We start from the raw sequence: 21,152 nt of genomic DNA on the forward strand, positions 1-21,152 counted from the left end.
GCGGTGGCTTCTCTTGTTGTGGAGCATAGGCTCTAGGCACGCGAGCTTCAGTAGTTGTGGCATGCAGGCTCAGTAGTTGTGGTTCACGGGCTCTAGAGTGCAGGCTCAGTAGTTGTGGCGCACGGGCTTAGCTGCTCCGCAGCCTATGGGATCTTCCCGGGCCAGGGCTCAAACCCATGTCCCCTGCATTGGCAGGCAGATTCTTAACCACTGCGCCAACAGGGAAGCCCTGTTTTTTAAGTTAAACATATATAGTTTTAAAAGTATTCCACAGAGTGCAAATGCCCAGGCTGGAGCCACAGAATAAATTTTCTCTCTCTCCATCTCAAGAGCTGATTTCCAATACTGAGCTGTTCTCTTTCCCTCCATGGCCCCTTCTATACCTGAGGCTGGGGGTCCATACAGGACTCCAACGAGCCCATACCAACCTGGGCACAAAGAGGCAATGCCAGACGACAGCATGGTGTAAAAGGATTTCCAGGGACTTCCCTGGCGGTCCAGTGGTTAAGACTCCACGCTTCCCATGCAGGGGGCATGGGTTTGATCGCTGGTCAGGGAACTAAGATCCCACAAGCCGTGCAGTGCAGCCAAAAAAAAAAAGAGAGAGAGAGAAAGAAAAGGATTTCTAGAAACCCCCACCCGGGCCCCTCCTCACCTGCCTGAACAATGGGCTCAGTGCTACCTGCCTGGACACGGCCATATGTGTCCACCTCTCTGGGGCCAGTTCAGAAGCAGCCAGGACTCCACAGGCACCCTGGGCTGGGCTGACACCAATCACTCAACTCTGAAATGAGAAGGGCACGCCAGGTGCAGGCCCTGCATTTCTGCACCACAGGCTACTGCACTGTGCCAACTCAGTACCAGTGAAACCCTTGGGCTCTCTGAAAGCTCTACTGGTTTCCCTTTGTATATTGGTTATTTGCCTCTGAATGATACCCTCACACACTAGCCCCTGCCAGGGTCTCACCTCCACCCCTTTCTCTGCACTGGCACATCCTGCCAAGCAAGACCTCCTGATCCCCCCCCACCAGCGCCCACAGTCTGCTCTCTCCAATACCCAAGGGCCAGGAAAATGAAAGGAAAGTAAGATCAAACTAAAGAAAGGAAGGAAGAGCTCATCACAGCAGTTGGGATGGTGGTTACCTCTGGGGGTGGGAGCGGCTTCTGGAGATTCTGGCAATATTCCATGTCTAGACCTGGATGGTAGTTACATGAGTATTCGTTTTACAAATATCTGCTGAACTAAGTATATATGATTTTATGGACTTTGCTACCTGTGTATACCTTTTCATAGCTTCTTCTTCTTCTTTTTTTTTTTTAAAGAAAAATGACTGGGTGAAGGCCACTTAGAAAGGAAAGTCAGGGAGGTCTCTCTATAGACGAAACATTTAGGCTGAACCTTAACATATGAGAAGGGCCCAGCCATGAAGAACAAGGAAGAGCATCCCAGACAAAGGGAACAGCATGTGCAAAGGCCCTGAGGCTGGAAAGGGTTTAGCAATTCAAGGAACTGAAAGGTGGCCCATCGGCAGATTTGAGGCTTCCAGCCCTCACGGTAAAGAGACAGGCGGCCCCGGCCAGGCTGAGGGCTGCCCTGTGACAGACAGCCTGTTCCCTGCTCCATGCCTTCAGAGCTGACCTGTACCTGCCTGATACTCAGGACTCACCAGGCCAGGAGACATGGCAGCAAAACACACACCCCGGGCTTCCCTGGTGGCGCAGTGGTTGGGAGTCCGCCTGCCGATGCAGGGGACACGGGTTCGTGCCCCGGTCTGGGGGGATCCCACATGCCGCGGAGCGGCTGGGCCCGTGGGCCATGGCTGCTGAGCCTGCGCGTCCGGAGCCTGTGCTCCGCAGGGGGAGAGGCCACAGCAGTGAGAGGCCCGCCTACCGCAAAAAAAAAAAAACAAAACACACACCCCTCCCCTACTACCAGCAGCAGCCTCCTGGGCTCTGGGCCAGGAACTGTAGACCCACAAGCCCCTCCTGGGGCCAAAAAAGACTGCTCCCACCATAAACCCTGGCTGCCCCCCTCCCTCGGGACGTGTATGTGAGTATGTGTGTGTGTCTGTCTCCCCCTCTAGACTGGGCACTTCTGGGACACTTGGGTCCTCCAGGGAAGGTACACACAGTAGGTGTTCAATGTGTGTTTGTTGACAAAGCAGCGGTAGCAGTATCTGATCCAAGGGAAGATGTTATTCTGGTCCAGTGAGTATGTATGGGGTGCTTCCTGATACTGCATTTACTCAGCACCCTTGCTCAAGAAAGGGGCTGCAGGGCTTCCCTGGTGGCACAGTGGTTGAGAGTCCGCCTGCCAGTGCGGGGGACACGGGTTCGAGCCCTGGTCCGGGAGGATCCCACATGCCGCGGAGCAACTGAGCCCGTGAGCCACAACTCCTGAAGCCCTGGCGCCTAGAGCCCATGCTCTGCAACAGCCACCACAATGAGAAGCCTGCGCACCACAATGAAGAGTAGCCCCCGCTCAGTGCAATTAGAGAAAGCCCGTGCACGGCGGCAAGGACCCAACACAGACAAAAATAAATAAACAATAATAAAAATTAAAAAAAAAAAAAGAAAGGGGCTGCAAAATCAAAACACTGTGGAGTCAGCTAGGAATGTAGACACGGGATGTGAAACCGGCCAGGGCGTAGAAGCCCTTGTCGGGACCTGGCCCTCACACCCTGGCCAAGTCCCTGACTCAGCTGCCTGTCACCAGGTCGGCTGTGACAGGGTGCCATCTGCTGGTGAGACAGGAGAAAAGCGGCCAGAGCATGAGTGAGCCTGAGAGGAGGGAGGGAGGGCAGGAGGGGAAGGGGGAAAGCAGGGGAAGGGGGAAAGCAGGGGAAGGGGGAAAGGAGGGGAAGGGGGAGAGTAGGGAACAACAAATCCCTTCTCTCACTAGCCTTGGTCTCATCACTTGGTTATCTCACAGTGCCCAGCCTAGCCGCTCAGTTCCCTGAGGATGGATCAAGTCCATGTTCATATTCATTGCCTCTCTCTCTGTCACATACACACACACACGCACACACACACACACACACGCACACACACAGAAATCCAGAGGCCTGCCTAGACAACACCACCCCCTCTCACCCCACCCCACCCCTGCCACCCAGCCCTCCAGAACTCACCAGGAGAAGGAAGCTCCAGATTGTAAATAGTAAGCCAGTGGTTCCCAAAATTCGAGGCAGGGAAGAATCATACAGGGTTCCCATTAACATGCAGGTCACCATGCCCAACCTCTGAGATTCCACTGTGAAAGCTCTAGAGTGGGGTCCATGATCTGCACGTAGGCAGAAGCAGCCCACGGGGGCTGCCCCCTTCTCCTTACCACCTGAGGCATATATTTTTTTAATATTTATTTTTATTTATTATCATTTTTATTTTTGGCTGCATCGGGTCTTCATTGCTGCACGAGGGCTTTCTCTAGTTGCGGCGAGCAGGGGCTACTCTTCGTTGCGGTGCGTGGGCTTCTCATTGCGGTGGCTTCTGTTGTTGTGGAGCACGGGCTCTAGGCATGCGGGCCCACCTGAGGCATGTTAAATGCCCAGTATGGCAGCCTGACACACAGCAGGCCCCAGATAAATGCTAGCTCCTTTCCTTCCCAGCTCACCTTGTTTCTTCCTTCTTCCCATCTTTGCCAGTGCCTCGATCTCAGCCAGCCAAGCCCTCCCTTCCCACACTCTCCCAAGCCTTTCCAAATCCTGCTCTTCTGCAGTAATGATCAATTTTTTAAAGTCATCCCCCCAAACCTGAGAGCCTCCCCCTGGAAAGGAGTGGGTGCAGAGTAGCCTGGCCTGATGGTCCACTGGCTGGATGTGCTGCCATCTGATGCCAGGGAGGGAAGGGTGAGGTCAGAAGCCCCTCAGGGGTGCAAGAACCCAAGGAAGTCCAGGTGGGCATGAGGCCTTTAAAAAGAGGAAAAACTAACTTGGGGAGACAAGGAGGGATAGAGAGGAGTGCCTGGTTCAGGGGAGGGGAGTCTGAGTACAGTGAAGAGTTCCCAACTCTTTGCAAGCTCATTCGAAAAGTCTAGAAGATGATGCTGAGGAGGGGTGAGGGGCTGGAAGAAAGTGGCTTCAACTCAAACCTAGGGGCAGACCAGGGGCCAGGTGGAAAGAAGCCCACTTCTTGGGGGTCAAGAGGCCTGGAGTGAGGCAACAAGGGCTGTGAACCAAAGCTCAGGTTACAGGAGGAGCAAGCCTGGCTCTGGAGTGCACCCGTGAGTGGCCGGGGCAGCGTGAGTGATGCTTCCCAGGGTTATGTACCTGAGTAAGGTGAGAGCCTGTAACCGAGCTCTCCCCAGCCCAGCCTCTGCAGGGATCTCCCACTCTGCAGCATTGGAGCAGACAGCCCACCGGGCCTGCGCCCCCAGCCTGTGCACAGGGAGGCACGCTGGGAAACCCAGCAGAAGGGGAGAAGCCAGGGAAGCTCATTCCACACCCAGGGGCAGGGGCTTAGAGCAGGAGCTACTCCCTTAACTCCTGTACCTCTTGTCTGCTGTTGGGAAGTGGGTTTTACTTTCACTTTCTAGAGTGGCAGGTGGTCCTCTCCCTAAAATCTATTCTTCTCTGGTTGTGAGAGTAATATGTTCATCATAGAACATTCAGAAAATGAAGAATGGTATTTTCTAACATCCATTTGTATCTTATTTCTTTCCAATTTTTATCTATGCATATACACATGTTTAACATAATTGGCATCTTACTGTCTATACAGTTTGGGATCCTTGTTCTTTTCCAATTCACATTATACATGAGAATTTGCCAGTCCTCATTCAAGCACGTAATGAAATTTTACACACCATGGTTAACAGCTACGTAAATTGCATTATATAGCTGTAACAAAAGTTCTTTAAGCAATTTTCCAGTACTGGCTTTTTAGTTGCTTCAGATTGTTTGCTCTTCTACATGAGAACCATATTGGGTTACTTCACCTATCTTTCAAGACCCACATCAATTCCCACCTCCTCCAGAAAGCCTTCCCAGACTCCTTCAACACCCAGCAATATCTCCCACCTCTGAATTACCACCACCTGTAGTCCATCTGACACGGCTCAGCACGGAGCCCGTGCGTCAGTCACTGCTGTCCCAGTGGCAGGCCAGTCTCAGGTCCAGAACTCCACTGCACATACCCCTGGGAGCTCCCCAGCACTGTGCACACAGCAGGTGCTCAATACGTGCTAACTGCTGACCCCTCAGATTGCATGAGCCTGATGAGCTCCACCTGCCAAAGGGTCAGGATTGCAGGCGCCCACAGTGGCCTGCTCTGACATTCTGCTTCTTCGTTGGTCACTGAAGAAGTAAAAAGGCCCCCTCTCACTCAGCCCTGAGCTTAAAGACCCAACCACCTCTGTGTGAAAGTCTCGAGCTTCAGCCAAGACCACCAAGGCTCAAGCATTTAACTCCTCTCCCAAGTTGACCTGCGATCAGCAACCATCTGCCCCGACCCCAGAACAGAGAGGGCCCAGGCGCTGGTGCCAGCCAGTTAGGGTTCCAATCCCAGGCACTGCAGTGGCCAGGCAGGGCTGCCAGAGGCCTGGTTTGAGTTTTTCAGTGGGCATGACCGGGCAAAGAGAGAAGCTGGCTGCAAAGCGCCCTACCCTAGACGCCCTCCACACTTCACTGCAGGCAGGGAGTCCACTCTGTTCACAGAAATCCCCACCTGGCCTGCGGAGGCAACTGAATTTGCAATCTCTGGTCCTCAGACATTGAAGTCTAGACTCAACACAGCCTTGCAGGCTCTCCGCCTGCCAGTGGCATCCCTCATCTCCCCCATCCCCAGCGGCAACTCTGCAGCGGTCTCGCCCCCCACTCAGGCACAGCCCTCCCGGTGCCTGGGACACCCGCCTCCTCACTGCTGCCTCCTGAAATCCTCCCTCAAACAGCACGTCCCCCAGGAGGTCAGAATTCCACTCTCCCCGCTCTGCTGCTCCTCCACCCTGCCCCCTTCACACATCTGGATGAGAATGAGCCGCATATGTGTCCCTCTCCCGTGCACCATTTTAAGGTAGGGGTAGGTTATTCACCACAGAGATCCGTCCATTTGCACTGAACTCCCCATCCCAAGGCAAGTGGGGACACCCAGCCAGGTGACTGGCTGACACCTGGAGGAGGTGCGTTTATGGTGGGGGAGGGGAGGGACTTAGGCCCCACCTCCAGCCCTTGGAGATGAGAAAAATTAAAAATAATAGCTGCCATTTATTGAGCTACTCATGCCAAGCAGCTTAAGACATTACAATTGCTCCCTTGAGGAGGGAGGCACAATTACCATCCCATTTTATAGATGAAGAAATCAAGGCTCCAAGAGGTAAAGCAATCTGCTAAGGAAGCAGGCTAGTAGGTGGCAGAGTGGGGATTCAAATCCAGGCCACATCAGTGGTGGAGAGTCTTGAGCACTCGGGTAAGTGCAACCATATGAGTGACCAGCACAGGATTCCAGAATTCCTTTCCTGAGGGCCCACAGTCCTCAGTTCACCAGCCGAAGGCTCCCCCCGGCACCACCCCCTGCCAGACTTCCCTCCAAAACCAACAGCAATCTTCAAGTCTGTTTGCTGACAGAGGAGATGCTTTTCTCACTATCGCTCAGTTCAGTAAACACCGCTACGTGCTTTACAAAGTGCCAGACACTACTCTGGCTCTTGGCAGGTGGGGGACAAAAGACCACAGGATCCCTCCCTTCCAGGGACACTGAATGAGTCCTACAGAGGAGGAAGGGAGCAAGAGGTGGATGGGGCAGGGCCAAAGGCTTCCTGGAAGAGATGGTGACCAAGTGCATCTTGAAGGCTGAGTGTCCCTCCACTTTCTGGGCCACCACCCCCTGCCCCAGGACCCTCAGACACACCTGACCAATGGTTGCTCACAGAAACGCTCCACCTTTCCAGTCTCTGGGCCATTACCAGGCAGTAACCTCCATGCAAATGCTCTTTCATGAAACAGACAGACAGACACAGGCACACACAGGCACACACATCCCTAACCTGCCGGTGAAATTCCTCTGTGTGTCAAAGACCCAACTCAAATCCCACCCTGTCAATCATCCCCCAGGCAGGCCTGAGTTCACCGCCTCTGCGTTCCTGCAACACACCTGTGGCTCTAAGATGGCACTTACATTCCAGCGGGACACACACACACACACACACACACACACACACGATCCCCTGCTAACTCTTGCACATGGTGGATAGTTGACAAATATCTGCTGAATTCAATTAAATGGGATAGTTTGCTTAAGTGCTTACAGCCTTAGGGTAGCTGCAAGGCCTAAAACGCGATAACCAATTCAACAATATACGACACAATTCAATTAAAACAGTGGAATGAAAAGGGGCCGCCTGACTGTGTGACCTGAAAAGAGCCCACTCTGCCTTCGACCCTCTATCTCCTCATCTGAAATCTGAGGCTAGTCATGCCTGGTGGGTATCATCCATCACAGGGAAGTTGTGAAGATTCAGTAACGCAACACTCAGGAGGCACCTGCACAGGGCGTGGTACATGGGGCTACCCAGCAGTGCCAGCTACTGCCACCTGGTCCAAGGGCACATACACACTTGGAGTCATCAGCAGTCTGAGGGCAGGCAGACATGCTCCCGGCAGACGGAAGCCCTACTCAGTGCTTTTCAAACCTCTTTGAACTATGACCCATAGTAAGAAATACATCTTATGCTGGGACCCCATATACACAAACTAAACACAACTGCAATAAAAAGTCCATGGAGGGACTTCCATGGTGGCGCAGTGGTTAACAATCCACCTGCCAATACAGGGGACATGGGTTCGATCCCTAGTCCGGGAAGATCCCACATGCTGCAGAGCAACTAAGCCCATGCACCACAACTACTGAGCCTGCGCGCCACAACTACTGAGCCCACATGCTGCAAATACTGAAGCCTGCGCTCCTAGAGCCCGTGCTCTGCAACAGGAGAAGCCACCGCAATAAGAAGCCTGCGCACCACAACGAAGTGTAGCCCCCGCTCGCCGCAACTAGAGAAAGCCTGTGTGCAGCAATGAAGACCCAATACAGCCAAAAATAAATTTAAAAAAAACAAAAGTCGGGCTTCCCTGGTGGCGCAGTGGTTGAGGGTCCGCCTGCCGATGCAGGGGACACGGGTTCGTGCCCTGGTCTGGGAGGATCCCACATGCTGCGGAGCAGCTGGGCCTGTGAGCCATGGCTGCTGAGCCTGCACGTCCGGAGCCTGTGCTCCGCAACGTGAGAGGCCACGACAGTGAGAGGCCCGTGTACCGCAAAAAAAAAAAAAAAAAAGTCCATGGAACACAGCTCCTCATGGCGAGGGGTGTATGCTGATACTGTGTCTTTCATCTTCTCTTTCTATTTCGTTTCCAAACTGATTCAATAAACCACGTACAGGGTGCCCTACAGCTGGAAAAGCCGTGCCCTCACTCACCCAGGGTGTCGGAGCCGCTCTCCACTGTCTCGTTGACCTTCCTCGCAACTGTGGCCACGGCCTCACCCATCTTCCTCAGCATGCAGACTCAGGTGTCCTGCTGCCAGCCACCAGGCTGGTCTGCTGCTCATGAAGGGACCTGCGCTTGGGGAAGACACAGGGCCATGAAGCGCCTGCCCACTACCAGCCAGGGACCCACCCCTGACCCACCCTCCCTGGGGAACCAGGCTGCAGGAAGCACGCAGGGAGGGGTCCAGGCCACTCACCTCCTCCTGAGGGGCCCAGAGCCCAGGCCACATCCAGCTCAGCCTTCAGAGTGGCTGATCTGCCCATCAGCCCAGCCCTACCAGTTTTCTGGGAGGACTGACACATATGATCTTGCCAGGGCTTGAACCAGTGGCCAGGAGGGTGTGAGGATTTAGGTGTGTGCTGGCCTGTGACTCACTTAGCAGGCAGAACAGTGGGGAGAAGGCGGGGTACAGCCAAGTGCAAGGAGAGACACCTGTCCCTCCATCCCACAGGCTCGGAGCCCAGTCCACAGGACAACCGCTCCAGCTCCCAGGTCTCCTCAGACACCTCTGCCAGGTTCCTCCCGCAGGCAGGAAGCGGGGACACAAAGGCAAATGAAACACAGCCCTGCCTGGTCAGAGCTCACTGTCTGGCTGGTGGGTGGTTTCTAAGAATTCCCTTTCCATGAAGCAATACGGACGGAAAGTTACAGTTTTAGCCACAGATCTGATTGTTAGTCTGATGTTGAGTTTATTGGCAAGACCCCAAGGAAAAAGGAAGGGGGGCCGGATCACTGGGGAAAAAAGGCTTAAAGAAGGGTGAGGACACAATCAAAATGATCAGGTGTAGAAGACATAAGGGACTCAGGAAATGTCTCCAACTCCTTTTTATTAGAGAAGGAAACTGAGGCAGAGAGAGGGACTCAATGACCTGGCCAAGGTCAAAGTAAGTAAATGGCGTTAACCTGGCCCAACTCTACATCCAGTGCTCACTTCTTTACAAAAGTCACCCACATCACCAGCGGCAGCACCCCATGCAGATAATGAATTTGAGGCCAACATCAGTGCCCTTTTTTGCTCCTGGATCCCAGTCCCAGATCCACAGACAGCTCAAGGAGCTCTAATGAACACATCTGAGGGTCAAAGGCAGAAGAATGTGAAGGGCAGAGAGAAGGGGGTGAGGGTACAAACAGATACCAAGAAAAAGTCCACATGTGCTCAACTGGACAGGGAGGCTCAGTCAAGCCCACTCAGCTGCTCAGGGAGAGTTAGTGATGAGTTCAGTATGTGCCTGCATCTCGCCAAGGAAGAAGACAGGCCTAATGCCCAACTCTGACATTTGTTAGTTGAGAAGCCTTGGGAAAGATTCCTAACTACTCTGAGCCCCAGTTTCTTCATCTGAGTAGGAGATCTAGTAATACCTGCCACAGTGGGTTCATATGAGGATTGAACAAAAAATACATACCTTTCTAGACCAGGGCTCAGGGCACGTAAGTTACTTAATAAATGCTAGCTGAAATGATGAAAGCAGTACAGGTGCAGATATGATGCCAGCACTTAATCCCAGTTACATACCCATATGACTCAAACAAACAAGTCAGTGGAACTCATCTTTAAGGAATGAGTAGAACTTCCTTCTCTCCATCTCCAGGAAGTCTTCCCAGATTGCCCCAGCCCTCAGTGTTCTCTCCTCCCTAAGTTTCAGTAGCACGCAATGCCTTAGCTCAAGCCACTTGGGTTATTTATGAGCTTTTAAAAATATACATACTTATCCCCACCAGCTGGCCTGCAGACAGCTTAAGGCAGGGAGCAGATATATACTATGCTTTTCCCCTGCACTTTATACCACATACTGAAACAGATGTTCAGTTAGTTTCCCCCAATGGTGATGATGATCAACAGCCATCATTTGGGTTTCAAATCTAAATACAAGTCAACTGACTCTTACAACAAAGATACCATCTAAATGAAAAGGGTCATAAGTCCTAACAATGCCAGGTGGATAACTTGCAGAAGGTGGTCCAGGGTAGAACAGCAGGGAATAGTGAGGACCATGGAAAACTGGACCCAACACCTTTATCATGCTACCTTGAAGACCAACCCCCTAAGCCTGAGTCACAGCAATGTTGCTGGAATCTTGGTGACTCAGTCTAATGCCTTTATGAATGAGAACACTGAGGACCCAAGAAGGGAGGTAAATCAGCCAAACAGAAATGAAAAACCTAGGTCTCCTAACTCCCAGCCCAGGATTCTTCCTACATACCATGCTCCCTCCTTTTCCTATCTCCAGTATTCATCATCAGTAACCACAAACATGTATTGAGCATCTACTAGGAACAGGGCATAAGAATGAAGAGGGAGGAAGGAAATATAGGAAATAGCTCTGACTTATGAGCTTCTGATGAGGAAGACCTTTCTAAGGAACATCACTGAGGCAATCCTGGCCTCACAACAGAGACGAAAGGGAAGGTAAATCTCCAAGCTACCCAGGGTCTGTGCTAACCTTGGTGAGGCTGCATAGGCTACTTTCAGGCACTATGCCTGCAATTCTACTAGCTGCCACCAGGTGGGAGCAGTGGTGCCTTAAGCTAAAGAGCCTATTGAAGAAAACTAGTCAAATTAAAAACCTTACCCCTGGTGGTAAGCTCAGACACCCTATAGTGTGGGTCAGAGACTGGACACTGAAGCAGGAACAGCCTGTAAAGTCTAGGTGTCAGAGTAAGTCACTAGGAGGACAGGCCCCTGACATTCCAGAGGATGCTCTGGATACAACACAGATGTGCCCTAGGCCCCCAAGAGGTTCCGGCTACCTAAAATCACCAACCCCACTAACTGGCTAGGAAACCACCCTCCCTTCACCTAAAACTACCCATTCCCCAAGGGAGAATTTCTTATAAATTCCAGCTGACAGTCCCTCTCCCAGGTCAGGTGACCAAGGCCTGTCACTTTTTGGCATGGGCAGGGCTGAAATGGGTGGGGCAGGGCCGTATGTGGTATAAGGCCCAAGATGGGGTAGGAGGGCCCCAGAACTGAGGGGAGAACAAACTTGAGATGATGAGAGTCTGGAGTGGGTCCCCAAAAGAGGTCCTACAAGGTTGTCCAACTTTGCTGACTGCTCCTTCCAGCCCCAACCCAACACTGGACCTCTCTGACCAAAAAGTAGCAAGAATTTATTGAACATGTAACAGGAGCCCTCAGAGATGGGGGCGGGGAGGAGAAATAAGGCAAGCTGCCCTTCCTTTCTTTGGTTTTAAACTGTTTTTAAGAAAAATAGAGAATTGTCTGAGTCACATATGAGTGATGGAGAGAACTATGGACCCACTCCTCACTGAGTGAGAAGCCTCCTAGGCCGGGCCACCCTAGGACATGAGGGGCCCCTATCTATGCAAACAATTTGAGTCAACCAAAATCAGCGTGTCAGCACCATTCTGGCTGCCCAGTCTCATGCAATTCCATGAAAGAAAGACCTTGCCAGCCAGTGGGAGCCATCAGCACGCAAGGCAGCCCTCCTGGAACCAGACCACAACCACAGGGCCCCAAGACAACCCAACCCTACAGGCAGGCTCCTTGAGGCATCTGGTCAACCCCACAGGCAGGGGTAGTAGTAGCAGAAAATCAGAGAGTGTTCCAAATGGGGGGAAACAGGAACCACCAGCCCATATGGGTCTGTTCTGGGTTTGGAGTCCCAGTCATCAGAGGTCAGCCTTAGAAAACTGCTCCAAAATGCTCCAAATCCTGGAGACCCTTCAACACAGGGTCCAAACTCATACTCACACTGCTGCTGTCTCAGCAATACATCCCTCCCCAACTCCTCTTTCTTCAGAGTGTGCATCATAGCCCTAGGAAATGTTTAAATCCAACAAACGTGTGCTGGGCCCTTCTATAAGGCCCTCACTGGAAGAGTAAAGGTACAGAGACAGGGCTTGGGCCAGAATAAGCTTCCCATCAGGTAAGAGAGACTCAGTGACAAAAGGCAGAATGAGGGCTTCCCTGGTGGCACAGTGGTTGAGAGTCTGCCTGCCAATGCAAGGGACATGGGTTCGTGCCCCGGTCCAGGAAGATCCCACATGCCGTGGCACGTCTAGGCCTGTGAGCCATGGCCGCTGAGCCTGCGCGTCCAGAGCCTGTGCTCCGCAACGGGAGAGGCCACAACAGTGAGAGGCCCGCGTACTGCAAAAAAAAAAAAAAAAAAAAAAGAAAGGCAGAATGAGCCAGATGCTGGAGGCCACAATGCCAGGCCCAAGGACCATGTGTGCCTTCTGCCATGAAGGCACATGGCATGGCTGGGAAGAGGGAACAGAGGCAGGGGCTGAGCAGAAGTACCCAAATGATGAGAGAAAGAGGGAGACAGGAAGCCAGTCTGTCCCCAGATTACTGGGGGAGGGGCTGGAGGCCACCCTATAAGTCTGTCCTCTGTTTCTCTTCAGGGAACTATGAAATTGAGGAGAGCAGCCTAATCCAGCCAGAGTTTTGGAAAATTATCACTGTGGTGAGCAGTCCCATTGTCAGATGGAAATACCACCCTCCTCACTGGGTTGTTTTGAGAAGTAAATGACATATAACTTTTGAGAAATCTTTGCAAACTGTTAAGCAATTTGCACACCAAGGCATTACTGATATGTGATTAAACCGCTACAGATGGTAAGTTAGGATATAATAAATGGAATGTCAGAAAAGAAGTTGTCCTGCTTTGTGAGAGCTGGCAATAGAGTCCTTCTGTATCTATAACCTGGTTTCACCTGGATACAGGTTTGGGGGGGATGATTTTTGCTTAAACACTGACCCTAACCCTCTGCCAGGCCTCCAGCCCTCATCAGTGAGAACTCTACCTTATCTGAAGCCCCGAGATCTGTGCAAAGGAGCTGCTGTGACACCCCGTCCGCACCAGCTGCTCCTATATTTAGTTACTGGTGTGGGCACTTGGGAACTTTAGAGCCTGGCAGCCGCTCCGAAGGGCAACTCGAGCCTCTTGCTCCATGTGTGCAAGCTCCCCCCACTCCCACCCCCACTGGCTGCAGCGGGTCCTCTGGACCGCCCAAGCTAAGGAGTCACTGGGGAAGTGCGAAGCAGTCGGCTGGATCGGACCCAAGTAGCCCCGAAGGCCCACTCGAGCCCAGACAGAGTTGACCCACTTTTCTACCCAAGGGAAAGAAGCCCGCTGGGGCGAGAGCGGGACGGACTGGCGCCTTGTTTTTGAGCCATGAGGTTCCCAGAGCCGCGTGCATGCTTCTGTATGGGAATCTAAGCATCCTCCGGCTGCGCCTCCCAGGACTGAGCGCGGTGGCCAGGCCAGGGTCCCCATGCCTCGCGCTAGGGGACCGCCTCACCGTCTTCCCCACCCCCCGGCGCCCGCAGCCAATGGCTCCTCGTCGCCGGCCCTCCGCTCGCCAGGCAGGCGGGGACTGGGGAGAATAAAGCAGGCAGAGAGGAGAACGCTGGTGATCGCTGAGGGCCGGGGACTCCCGCGCTACCCGGAGGCCGAGAGGAACACTCTGGGACAGGCGTCTGCAGCTCCCCAGAGGGGAAACAAACCCCGAAAAGTGTGGCTTCAGGGACGAAATTTACAACAGCCTCTCCCAGCAGAGGCGCCTCCCGCGGGGAACGGAGGCCCCCTCGGGACGGCTTCCCCAGGCTCCCTATTCCCTGGTACCTCGGCGCCCGCTCCCCCGAGCCAGCCGAGCTCCAGCCGCAGTCTGCAAGCCAGAGCCGGCGCGGCGCCGGGCCCCTTGGCACTGCAGAAGCCGCAGCTGGTGCACCGCTGCTCCTTCCACGGGGTGACTTGGGGGAGGGGAGGGTACACTACGGAAACGGGGACATTTCTCTCCCTCTCTCCCCCAGCCCCTCCAGCGATAAGCCTCAGACTACGTTTACTTTGCGGGGCACGAACGTGGGGCCCCGTTCCGGGCCGCTCTCTGCTCCACTTACGGCGACAATGCCTCCTAGCGCCCTGCGCAGCGCAGTCACGCTCCCTCGGCCGCCGGCGGCGCCCCATGCAGCAGCGGCGAGCTGGAACTGGCCGGGAGGGGGCAGAGGGGCTGAGGTCTCTGAGCGCACGGTCGCCCAGCCAATCGCCGCGCCAGGAGCCGCCCCGGGGCGGGAGTAGGCAGCCGCGCGCAACCAATTGATGCGCGGGTCCTCACGCGGCGCCCCCGGAAAAGCGGCCTGTGCGCTCTCGTCCGCAGGGTGGATTCGCTTTGTGTTCGGCTTCTGGAGGAAAAACGCTTTGGACGGCGGGAGTGTAGACCGGAACGTGCAACAGATCCCAGGATTAATAGGACTGAGTCTCCAGATTTGTTTGTCTCGAGGGAGCAGAGTTGAATTAGCCAGATCAGGGGTACATTGAGAAAGGTGAAGATGGGGACCAGGAAGCTTTCCCCGTGGTGCCTTCAAGGCGCCCATTCAGGTTTTTAGAGGCAATAATTCTGGCTACGCTAAGTTACTTAACCTCTCTAAATCCCAGTGTTCTTCCCTATCAAATATGAATTAAAATGTATAAATACCAACTTCACAGGGTCACTGTGAGGATTAATACCTGAAAAGTTTAGTGCAGTGCCCGGCATGATGGCTCAGGGAAGGGTAGCTGCTTCGCAGGCCTACATTTACAGAGGATTCCCCATAGACACTTAACTAGGCACTGTGGGGAGGACCAAAGAGATGAGGCCCCTAACTCAGCCAGCGATGGTGGTCAATGAGTCAAATGCTCTAATCAGCAGAAGCATGTGTTAAATATGTGGGAGTCCTGAAGAAAGAACATTTAATTCTGCCCCTGGGGATTGGGGTAGTTAGATAAGGAACACACATTCACTTGGGTCTTGATGGATATTATGGGTTAAATTGTGTCTCCCCCCAAAAAAAGGTATGTTGAAGTCTTAACCCCCAGTACCTCAGAATGTGGCCTTATTTGGAAATATGGTCATTGCAGATATAATTTAGTTAAGATGAGGTCATACTGGCATAGGCTGTGATTGGTGTTCTTATAAGAAGAGAAGAGACACATCGACACAAAGGGAGAAGGCCATGTGAAGATGGAGGCGGAGTAGAATGATGTGTTTACAAGCCAAGGAATCCCAAGGATTGTGGGCAAGGGTCAGAAATTAAGAAGAGGCAAGGAACGGATTCTCCCTCAGAGCCTCCGAAAAGGAACCAATTCCACAGACACCTTGATTTCAGACTTCTAGACTCCAGAACTGTGAGAATAAGTTTCTCTTGTTTTCAGCTACCTAGTTTGTGGCAATTTGTTACAACAGCCCTGGGAAACTGCTACAATAGGTGAGCCGGAATAAAGGAAAGGGGATGAGAAACATCTCCAAGAAAGTCTTTCAAAACTGAATGCCTGGGCTGCGCTGGCCTGGCCTGGCTGAGGGGAGGTGGCGGGAGGGCGCTATGGCGGAGGCTGGGCCACAGGCGCCGCCGCCCCCGGGCACCCCAAGCCGGCACGAGAAGAGTTTGGAACTTCTCACTACCAAGTTCGTGTCGCTTCTGCAGGAGGCACAGGATGGCGTGCTTGACCTCAAGCTGGCAGCTGACACCCTAGCTGTTCGCTGGAAGTGGTGGACTTATGACATTACTAATGTGCTAGAAGGTATCAGGCTGATGGAGAAAAAATCCAAGAATAGCATCCAGTAGAAGGGCGTGGGGCCTGGCTGCAATACCCGAAAGATTGCGGACAAGTTGATTGAGCTCAAGGCAGAGATGGAGGAGCTGCAGCAGCGAGAGCAAGAACTAGACCAGCACAAGGTGTGGGTGCAGCAGAGCATCCAGAACATCACAGAGGATGTACAGAACAGCTGCTTGGCCTACGTGACTCATGAGGACATCTGCAGATGCTTTGCTGGAGATGCCATCCAGGCCCCGTCAGGCACCAGCCTGCAAGTGCCCATCCCAGAGGGCCTCAATGGGCAGAAGAAGTACCAGATTCACCTGAAGAGTGTAAGTGGCCCCATCGAGGTGCTGCTGGTGAACAAGGAGGCATGGAGCTCACCACTTGTGGCAGTGCCTGTGCCACCACCCGAAGGTCTGCTCCAGAGCCCACCTGCTGTCTCTCCCCCTCTGCCTCTGCCCAAGCCTGCTCTGGCCCAGCCCCAGGATGCCTCATGCCCAAGCAGTCCCCAGGTGACCACTCCGAACCCTATTCCCGGCAGCACCGAAGCCCAGGGGGTGGCCAGTCCAGCAGCTGAGATCACAGTGAGTGGTGGCCCTGGAACCGATAGCAAGGACAGTGGTGAGCTCAGCTCCTCCCACTGGGCCTGACAGCACTGGACACCCGGCCGCTGCAGTCCTCTGCCCTGTTGGACAGCAGTAGCAGCAATAGCAGTTCTTCCGGACCCAACCCTTCTACCTCCTTTGAGCCCATCAAGGCAGACCCCACAGGTGTTCTGGAGCTCCCCAAAGAGCTGTCAGAAATCTTTGATCCCACTCGAGAGTGCATGAGCTCAGAGCTCCTGGAGGAGCTGATGTCCTCAGAAGTGTTTGCATCCCTCCTCCGCCTTTCTCCATCCCCTGGAGACCACGATTACATCTACAACCTGGATGAGAGTGCAGGTGTCTGTGACCTCTTTGATGTGCCTGTCCCCAACCTCTGACTGACAGGGGCATGCCCTTTGTGGCTGGGACACAGACTGTCTAACCTGTAGGCTGCCTGGGGACCTCACCCCACCCCACCCATACACAGCTTGAGAGCCGCAGACTCCTGGCTTCCCCAGCCTTCCCTCACTGCACAGTTCTGGCCACAAGTCCCACTCCTGCACCAACACCTGTTCTGTGCTGGGAGAGCAGGGGAAAGGGGCTTAGCCCACTCCACTGTGGAGCCAAAGTGTTTGCCACTCCTTTTTTGGGGACTTCCCCTATCTGGTAGCCTCCCCCCGCCCTCCCAGAGTTCAGTTTCAGCTGCCACACAATTTTATAGTGTCCAGTCTTACATTTAGGTCTCTAATCCATTTTGAGATCTGCCGCACAGATCCAAGGACCCTCCGTCACCCTCCTAGGGCAGCTCGTCCAGCCCCATCACCCAGTACCTGCCAGCCCCTCCCCCTCCAGGAGGAAGCATGGGGTGGGGCTGGGCACTTGCCAGCACCTAGCCTAGCCTCCTTCACTTCTCCCCATGCGGATCACACAGCTTCTCTGTACCGCTCATGTGCCCCTTTCTGCTGGACCCTTGGCCCTGAGAACCTGCTGGGGGCAGGGGGAGGAGCAGGTTGCTAACAGGAGGAATGGAGATCTCTAGCTAGGAATCTGGGTGGGAGAGTCCCTGAGGATTGGCCCAGCCTCTCTCTGACCCGCAGCTCTCCTCTTGTTTCTTGGGGTTTTTTTTTTTTTTTTGAATTTTATTTGATTTATTTTTTTAAACAGCAGGTTCTTATTAGTTATCCATTTTAGACATATTAGTGTATATATGTCAATCCCAATCTCCCAGTTCATCACACCACCACCATCCCCCTCTGCCGCTTTCCCCACTTGGTGTCCATACATTTGTTTTCTACATCTGTGTCTCAATTTCTACCCTGCAAACTGGTTCATCTGTACCATTTTTCTAGGTTCCACATATATGCGTTAATAGACGATATTTGTTTTTCTCTTTCTGGCTTACTTCACTCTGTATGACAGTCTCTAGATTCATCTACGTCTCTACAAATGACCCAATTTCGTTCCTTTTTATACTGAGTAATATTCCATTGTATATATGTACCACATCTTCTTTATCCATTCGTCTGTCAATGGGCATTTAGGTTGTTTCCATGACCTGGCTATTGTAAATAGTGCTGCAGTGAACAATGCATGTGTTCACTGGTGCATGTGGGGTGCATGTGTCTTTGTGAATTATGGTTTTCTCTGGGTATATGCCCAGTAGTGGGATTGCTGGGTCGTATGGTAATTCTATTTTTAGTTTTCTAAGGAACCTCCACACTGTTCTCCATAGTGGCTGTATCAATTTACATTCCCACCAACAGTGCAAGAGGGTTCCATTTTGTCCACACCCTCTCCAGCATTGGTTGTTTGTAGATTTTCTGATGATACCCATTCTAACTGGTGTGAGGTGATACCTCGTAGATTTGATTTGTATTTCTCTAATAATTAGTGATGTTGAGCATCTTTTCGTGTGCTTCTTGGCCATCTGTATGTCTTGTTTGGAGAAATGTCTATTTAGGTCTTCTGCCCATTTTTAGATTGGGTTGTTTTTTTTTTTAATATTGAGCTGCGTGAGCTCTTTATATATTTTGGAGATTAATCCTTTGTCCATTGATTCGTTTGCAAATATTTTCTCCCATTCTTAGGGTTATCTTTTCCTCTTGTTTGTAGTTTCCTTTGCTTGCAAAAGCTTTTAAGTTTCATTAGGTCCCATTTGTTTATTTTTGTTTTTATTTCCATTACTCTACGAGGTGGATCAAAAAAGATCTTGCTGTGATTTATGTCAAAGAGTGTTCTTCCTGTGTTTTCCTCTAAGAGTTTTATAGTGTCCAGTCTTACATTTAGGTCTCTAATCCATTTTGAGTTTATTTTTGTGTATGGTGTTAGGGAGTGTTCTAATTTCATTCTTTTACATGTAGCTGTCCAGGTTTCCCAGCACCACTTATTGAAGAGACTGTCTTTTCTCCATTGTATATCCTTGCCTCCTTTGTCATAGATTAGTTGACCATAGGTGTGTGGGTTTATCTCTGGGCTTTCTATCCTGTTTCATTTCATATTTCTGTTTTTGTGCCAGTACCATATTGTCTTGATTACTGTAGCTTTGTAATATAATCTGAAGTCAGAGAATCAGATTCTTCCAGCTCCATTTTTTTCCCTCAAGACTGCTTTGGCTATTCGGGGTCTTTTGTGTCTCCATACAAATTTTAAGATTTTTTGTTCTAGTTCTGTTAAAAATGCTATTGGTAATTTGATAGGAATTGCATTGAATCTGTAGATTGCTTTGGGTAGTATAGTCATTTTCACAGTACTGATTCTTCCAATCCAAGAACATGGTATATCTCTCCAACTGTTTCTATCATCTTTAATTTCTTTCATCAGTGTCTTATAGTTTTCTGCATACAGGTCTTTTGTCTCTGTAGGTAGGTTTATTCCTAGGTTTTTAAAAAAAATATTTAATTAATTAATTTATTTAGGCTGTGCTGGGTCTTAGTTGCGTCACGTGGGATCTTTAGTTGCGGCATGCAGACGCTTAGTTGTGGCATGCATGTGGGATCTAGTTCCCTGACCAGGGATCGAACCCAGGCCCCCTGCATTGGGAGTGCAGAGCCTTACCCACTGGACCACCAGGGGTGTCCCTATTCCTAGGTATTTAATTCTTTTTGTTGCAGTGGTAAATGGGAGTGTTTCCTTAATTTCTCTTTCAGATTTTTCATCATTAGTGTATAGGAATGCAAGAGATTTCTCTGCATTAATTTTGTATCCTGAAACTTTACTAAATTCATTGATTAGCTCTAGTAGTTTTCTGGTGGCATCTTTAGGATTCTCTATGTATAGTATCATGTCATCTGCAAACAGTGACAGTTTTACTTCTTTTCCAATTTGTGTTCCTTTTATTTCTTTTTCTTCTCTGAGTGCCGTGGCTAGGACTTCCAAAACTATGTTGAATAATTGTGGTGAGAGTGGACATCCTTGTCTTGTTCCTGATCTTAGTGGAAATGCTTTCAGTTTTTCACCATTGAGAATGATGTTTGCTGTGGGTTTGTCGTATATGGCCTTTATTATGTTGAGATAGGTTCCCTCTATGCCCACTTTCTGGAGAGTTTTTATCATAAATCGGTGTTGAATTTTGTCAAAAGCTTTTTCTGCATCTATTGAGATGATCATATGGTTTTTATTCTTCAATTTGTTAATATGGTGTATCACATTGATTGATTTGCATATATTGAAGAATGCTTTCAATCCTGGGATAAATCCCACTTGATCATGGTGTGTGATCCTTTTAATGTGTTGTTGGATTCTGTTTGCTAGTATCTTGTTGAGGAGTTTCGCATCTATATTCATCAGTGATATTGGTCTGTAATTTTCTTTTTTTGTAGAATCTTTGGTTTTGGTATCAGCGTGATGGTGGCCTCATAGAATGGGTTTGGGAGTGTTCCTTCCTCTGCAATTTTTTGGAAGAGTTTGAGAAGGATGGGTGTTAGCTCTTCTCTAAATGTTTGATAGAATTCACCTGTGAAGCCATCTGGTCCTGGACTTCTGTTTGTTGGAAGATTTTTAATCACAGTTTCAATTTCATTACTTGTGATTTGTCTGTTCCTATTTTCTATTTCTTCTTGGCTCAGGCTCGGAAGGTTATACCTCTCTAAGAATTTGTCCATTTCTTCCAGATTGTCCATTTTATTGGCCTAGAGTTGCTTGTAGTAGTCTCTTAGGATGCTTTGTATTTCTGCGGTGTCTGTTGTAACTTCTCCTTTTTCATTTAAAATTTTATTGATTTGAGTCCTCTCCCTCTTTTTCTTGATGAGTCTGGCTAGTGGTTTATCAATTTTGTTTATCTTCTCAAAGACCCAACTTTTAGTTTTATTGATCTTTGCTATTGTTTTCTTTGTTTCTATTTCATTTATTTCTGCTCTGATATTTATGATTTCTTTTCTTCTGCTAACTTTGGGTTTTGTTTGTTCTTCCTTCTCTAGTTCCTTTAGGTGTAAGGTTAGATTGTTTATTTGAGATTTTTCTTGTTTCTTGAGGTAGGCTTGTATTGCTATAAACTTCCCTCTTAGAACTGCTTTTGCTGCATCCCCTAGGTTTTGGACCGTCGTGTTTTCATTGTCATT

The 21,152-nt window shown here is 50.8% G+C and overlaps 2 protein-coding genes across 4 annotated transcripts in view; one reads left to right on the plus strand and one right to left on the minus strand.

Annotated features, from left to right (window-relative positions):
- The window catches only part of LRRC20 (leucine rich repeat containing 20), a gene marked incomplete at both ends in the record, with an annotated part of 57,629 nt that extends 49,128 nt beyond the window's left edge, over nt 1–8,501 (minus strand). For 2 of the 3 annotated variants that reach the window (XM_079722611.1, XM_079722612.1), the window contains one exon: nt 8,405–8,486. In XM_079722611.1, the coding sequence (XP_079578737.1) occupies nt 8,405–8,486 (82 nt within the window). Of the gene's footprint in view, nt 1–8,404 lie in introns of all 3 variants that reach the window. The other variant, XM_079722610.1, reaches the window with a different exon arrangement.
- A 7,261-nt stretch (nt 8,502–15,762) lies between these two features.
- Nucleotides 15,763–16,994, plus strand: LOC307052937 (transcription factor E2F4-like; the record flags this gene model as incomplete). The annotated part of the gene is given in 3 exon segments (XM_079704106.1): nt 15,763–16,035; nt 16,039–16,642; nt 16,645–16,994. Coding segments are annotated over 3 exon segments (1,194 nt in total). The 5' UTR covers nt 15,763–15,795.
- Between the last annotated feature and the right edge of the window lie 4,158 nt (nt 16,995–21,152).

Source organism: Hyperoodon ampullatus (assembly GCF_949752795.1).
Source record: "Hyperoodon ampullatus genome assembly, chromosome: 1".
In the NCBI taxonomy this organism is placed as follows: Eukaryota; Metazoa; Chordata; class Mammalia; order Artiodactyla; family Ziphiidae; genus Hyperoodon; species Hyperoodon ampullatus.